Source organism: Microtus pennsylvanicus, chromosome 1, assembly GCF_037038515.1.
Source record: "Microtus pennsylvanicus isolate mMicPen1 chromosome 1, mMicPen1.hap1, whole genome shotgun sequence".
Lineage (NCBI taxonomy): Eukaryota > Metazoa > Chordata > Mammalia > Rodentia > Cricetidae > Microtus > Microtus pennsylvanicus.
The window spans coordinates 97,932,551-97,938,041 of NC_134579.1; the positions used below are offsets into that span (position 1 = coordinate 97,932,551).

Here is a 5,491-nt window from a genome sequence, read left to right on the forward strand (position 1 = left end):
TTAGTCTGCTGGCCTGTAGGAGAAGAACCAGTGTCAGTGTGGCAGCCATGCTGATCCTCTGTCTGCCTCTCAGCTGTTCTCTGTGTTCAGACAACATTAGGGGCCCAGGGCAGCAAACAGCTCTGTAGCAGCCAATCAGGGACAGGTCTGAAAGTCCCCAGGACCTGAGGCCAGTCCTCAGCTGTCCTTCTGCACAGCACAGCCAATCAGAGGACAGCTCTCTTGTCCACTGCCCCTTGTCCATGTCCTTCTCCCTTTGCTTCCTTCCCCTGTCTTGAACTCATGTCCCCTCCCTGCTCTCCCTGCTCTGCACTCACCAGGCCTCCCTTTTGTCTCCCTGGAACCTGGTTCTCTGGCCTCCCTGTGAGTGCAGCTGCTGCTCCCTGCAGATTCAGTCTCAGGGTTCAAATCCCAGTCAGATCTGCTGCCTCCCAGACTGCTGCTCTCCACCTCTCAGCTGCTCTTCTTATCCATTTCTAGGCTGAGCCCATCTGAAAACCAGGGCCTGCATGTTCCAGTCTGTATTCCTGGGCTTTCCAATACACTCCACTATCTGCTCATCTCTGCTCCTGTCTTATAGTTTACTTATCATTGATTTAAGTCTGGTCTGAATCCAGTCCACACTTTGCTTTTATTTTATGTGTATTGAAGCTCTGTGGAAGCCAGGCTGACATTCACCTTTCTATGTAGCTTTAGACTAGCCTGAACTCCTAATTCCCCTGTGCACTTCCCAATGCTGGAATGAGGGTGTCTCCTACTGTGTTCACATGTTTGTTTCTTAGAATCCTTAACTTTAAAAGACAAAACATTTGTCTTTATAAAAAAAAAACAGTTGGAGCCGGGCGGTGGTGGCGCACACCTTTAATCCCAGCACTCGGGAAGCAGAGGCAGGCAGATCTTGTGAGTTCGAGACCAGCCTGGTCTACAGAGCTAGTTCCAGGACAGACTCCAAAACCACAGAGAAACCCTGTCTCGAAAAACCAAAATAAAAAAAATAAAAATAGTTGGGATTTGAATAAGCACTTATTGACTTTTTTGACAGTTTTGCATTGTAAGGAGTTATTGTATAAAATTTTCCATTATGAAAATATTCTTAGATATTTCAGTATTTTACTGCTTTTATAAATTTATTTTGTGCAGTACGTATATGTTTGTGTACATTTGCGTAAGTGCACACGCATGTGGGTAGTAGAGGTATATCCTTGGGTATCATCCTGCAGGAGCTGTGCACTATAGTTTTGGGGACAGGTTTTTCCTTCGCTTGGGGCTCACTGATTGGGCAAGCCTGGCAGCATGGTGAACCTCGTAGATCCTATTGTCTCTTCCTATCTAGCATCTGCCCATGTGGTCAACTATTTCTGTGAATCCCGGAGATGGAACCCATGTCCTTGTGTTTGTGGGTTAAGCACTTCACCAACTGAGCCGTCTTCCAGCTGCTCTGTAATTTCTCTCAGGAGTGTGTCGTTTTTAGGGAACAAATCTTTCACCTCTTTTAGTGTAGGTTCTCCCAGACATGTTCTTTTCACCTGTGGCCCTCTTCCACACTGTTGTCTTATTTTCTGTGTTGATACCATATCCGCAACTCATGCAGTTCTCTGTCTTCACGGTCTCACCTCCTGTGAGATGCTGTCCCTGCAGGCTGCTCTACCTTGTTTAGCGGCCACAGCTCTTTCCAAATGAGCAGTTAGCTCTGGAGCTCCTGTGTGCCCCTTGAATTCCTTAGGAGCAGGCTGTGTTCATCTGTACTTGGTCCTCTAATTTCCAGCTGGGGCTCTAAGGAAGTAGGAGCAGATTCAGTCCTGGTTGAGTTCTGCCTTTTTTTCCCTCGTGTTCTCTGTTCTCTGCCCTGCACATGTTTACCGTTCTGACTGTTCTTGGCTGTCAATTGGACTGCATTTGGAATGAACTATAATCTAGAAATGGAGGGCTTTCTCGTGATCTGGATCTTGAGGGAGGAAGACAGCATGCCTTTGATCCAGACCATGATTCTGGAAGGCACCTTTCACCTGGGCCACTCCTTCTGTTTTAAGCTGGTGTAAGGACAATGGAAGAAGGAAGGGTGTTCTTCACCTGCTTGCCCTCACCTCTGTCACACGTTCATTGCTGTCTTCGAGATCCCAGTAGAGCAGCTGAGACACCCAGCCTCGTGGACGGAGCAGCTACTGGGTTCTTGGTCTTTTTTCAAAACTAGTCATTGTTGGACAACAGTGTATAAGTCATTCCAGAAAATTCCTATATATGTTCAGAAATATATTGAATTATATATTCATATATCCATATATTTATTCCATAAGTTCCACAACTCTACAGGCCTGACTAAAACATTCACATTTCTCCATGTCACACAGCAGAAAAAACTCACATGGGAAGAGCGGGTGAGGCCCTGTCCTGGACCACTCACCTTTTCTTCCACCTGAGGAAGATCAGCATCACATAGACGGGGGTTATGAGCACAGCCGTGGCCACCACCACCCCAACAGTGGCTCCCAGGCTCACAAGTGAAGGATTCCTCTGTCCCTCTGTGTCCTCCAGTCCAGCCATGGTAACTGCAGAGGTGACGATGGAGGGGCTCTGCATGGTGGTGCTGACTGCTGGGGAGAGATGAGGAGTGAGCAGATCCTCCCTGGATGAGGAGGGATGGGAGGAGTGTCACATCTTGTCTCCTCTGTGGGAGGTGGAATGGGGAGCAGCTGTTAGAAGTTCACAGAGGGGAACACATGCTGAAGGCTGAGACTCCAGGAGAGCAAGCTCAGTGCACACCTCCACCTGTCCTGGCTGTGTGTCCTCAGATTTACATCTTGTCACAGATAATGAAGCCATAGACACAGCTGTTTTGTTATAAACGTAGGAAACACACGGTTAGCTCAGTTTATAGATTGTTTGCTCCCAGAACTTAGAACCTGAGATTGATCCCTAGTATCCATATAAAGAGCTGGGCAAACTGGGCACAGTCTTTAATCTTAGTCCAAGGGGCAGAGGCAGGCAGATCTCTGAGTTAAAGCCAGACTATCTAATATAGAGTTCCACAGAAAACAGAGCTGATCAAGTTGTAATTCCTGTAAAGAGGAGGCAGAGACCGCCGTGTCCCTGGAGCTCACTGGTCTCACAAGCTAGACTACATGACAAACTTGAAACCAGTGAGATCCTGCCTCAAAAAATAGGGTGGATGGCACCTGAGGTTGTCCTCTAGCCTCCACATGCACTGAACAAGTGTGAGCGCGCGCGCACACACACACACACACACCTGAATTTCCAGACCCACAATATCACTCACACAGAATACATAAATTGTATCACAGAACATATATAATTTTATCCAGAAGAGTACAGCACAGCATAGGGCAGAGGACACTCATTTGCTCTACAAGCATCACTATGGTTAATTTCCACAACATTTACCCATTTGGAAATTCTATACTAGCAGCTCTCAACTTGTGGGTCCATAAGCCCACAAGGATCCCATATCTGATATCCTGCTTATCATATAATTACACTATAATTCATAAGAGTAGCAAAATTACAGTCATGAAGTAACAACAAAATAATTTTATGATTGGGGTCACCACAGCATGAGGGACTGTATTTAGGGTCTCTGCATTAGGAAGGTTGAGAACCCAGCTCTAGAGCCATGAGACAGCTCCTTTCCCTACCCTGAGTTCTGGCAGCTGTGGTTAGACATTACATCAGGTCAACATGGCAGCCATAGAGACTACAAAGAGAACTGGGCTGCAGGCATCCTCTCACGGGTTGGCTTTAATCCAGTCAACAACCACTGCTGGATGTGGTGGCTCATGGCTCTAGTCTCAGCACTCGGGAGACGGAGACAGGCAGATTTCCGTGAGCTCAAAGCCAGTCTGGTCTACATAGTGAATTTGGGACAGACCTGGTTGAAGCGTGGGAACCTGTGTTGTGAAAACCATAAAAAAAAGAAACAAACAGCCCTGGAACAAGGCTGTGATCAACAACGGAGCAGGTAGACACCCTCAGCTCCAGGGTGGCCGTATATAGAGTTCCACTGTGACAAAGCTGGGCCTCGGGGCTCAGTGTGCATGGGCCTGCAGTCACTTCTGCTTCTGAGGAGAGGCCAGGATCAGAAGACAGATTTACCACGTCCATGATATTGGAGACATTAGTTTAAAAGTCCTTGGTGCTTTTAAGGTAGAGCTCAGAACAATGGAGGAGAAAGGGGAGTTGCGAGGTGGAGAGGAGATGTGGAGTGGGCAGGAAGAGGTGAGGGATATGTCCTGGGGATTTAGTAAGGGAAATGGGGACTGTGGTGTCATGTAGCAGTTCATAGTCAGACTAGAGGACACCAAGAACATCCAACGTGCACTTACTGTTCATTCTAGCCTTAGGTTAGAGCTGTGTGGAGATGCTCCATATGGGGACTAATGGGAGCCCTGACACAGGACCAAATGAGTCAGCTACATCCTAGAGAAGTCAATCCACCTCGAGGTCAGGGAAGGGGGAAGTGGACAGGACCACAGTGTTAGTTTGGGTCAGAAAGGAGGTGAACTACGGGGTAGGACACAAGCTGAAGCCAAGAGAGGGGTGGGGTTCCCTCTGAGCAGAGAATGACAGACACGGTCGAGGACACAGCAAAGGCTTGGACACAATTACAGTGGAAAGACCCTGTTGGCAGAGGCCTGGGCAGAGCCAAGGGAAAGGAATATAAAACCAGTCATAGAGCTGTGGAACCTGAGGGGACACCTAAGGGACAAGGAAGCCATAGCCAGGGTGGCTCACCAAAGATGATGGTGAGTCGAGTCCCATGCATTGACTGCCACTTCTCTAGGCCATGTTTTGTGTTCAAATAAACTCGGCAGAAGTACACTGTCTGGTCCTGCTCCTTCAAGCCCAGGATTCTGAGGACTCCGGATGTCTGAGGCTGTGTCCAGTTCAGGATGAGTCGGTCCTTGAAATGCTCATGGATGAAACCCGAGGAAGAGTTGTAGATATCGTCCCCAAAAAAGTGCTGCCATCTCCAGAGAATCCTCATCTGTGGATCCTTTGCCAACTCCCAGGGGAAGGAGAAGGAGAAGGGGATCTCGATGGAGCTGAGCTGGACACCAGAGAGGCGTGCTGGTTGTTTGACACCAAAGGTATTTACTCTGTTGGATCCTGCTGAGTTCCCTGGGAAGGATGGAGAAGAATCTGAAACCAGTGCAGGGGATGGAAAGGACACCCCAGAGCTTCCCGAGTCTTCACCACAGGCAGGAGTAGGACTAGGGAAGGGCTATCCCAATGTCCCACTGTCCAGTAGGGGACAGGATGGACAGGAAGAGTTGTGCTGGAACCACAGTGAAGATGAGCTCTCTCTTGTGGCTCAGAGGACAGGCTGGTTTCTCTTGCAGTCATCTGTTCACACAACAGCCCACTCTTCCCAGCTCCACCCACCCCTCTTGTGGTTAAGTCTCCACTAGTGAGGTTCCCACCACTCACCAGCGTGCAGGCAGGCTGCTGGGAGCAGCAGAAGCAGGACCGAAGCCAT

At 48.6% G+C, this 5,491-nt stretch overlaps 1 protein-coding gene across 1 annotated transcript; it reads right to left on the reverse strand.

The window, feature by feature from the left end:
- On the reverse strand, positions 1 to 5,491 carry LOC142849409 (paired immunoglobulin-like type 2 receptor beta-2). Its single transcript, XM_075971498.1, has 4 exons — positions 5,443 to 5,491; positions 4,747 to 5,133; positions 2,402 to 2,591; positions 1 to 13 (listed from the first exon to the last, which is right to left on the reverse strand). Exons 1-4 carry the CDS (start codon positions 5,489 to 5,491, stop codon positions 1 to 3), a joined length of 639 nt encoding a protein of 212 aa, XP_075827613.1.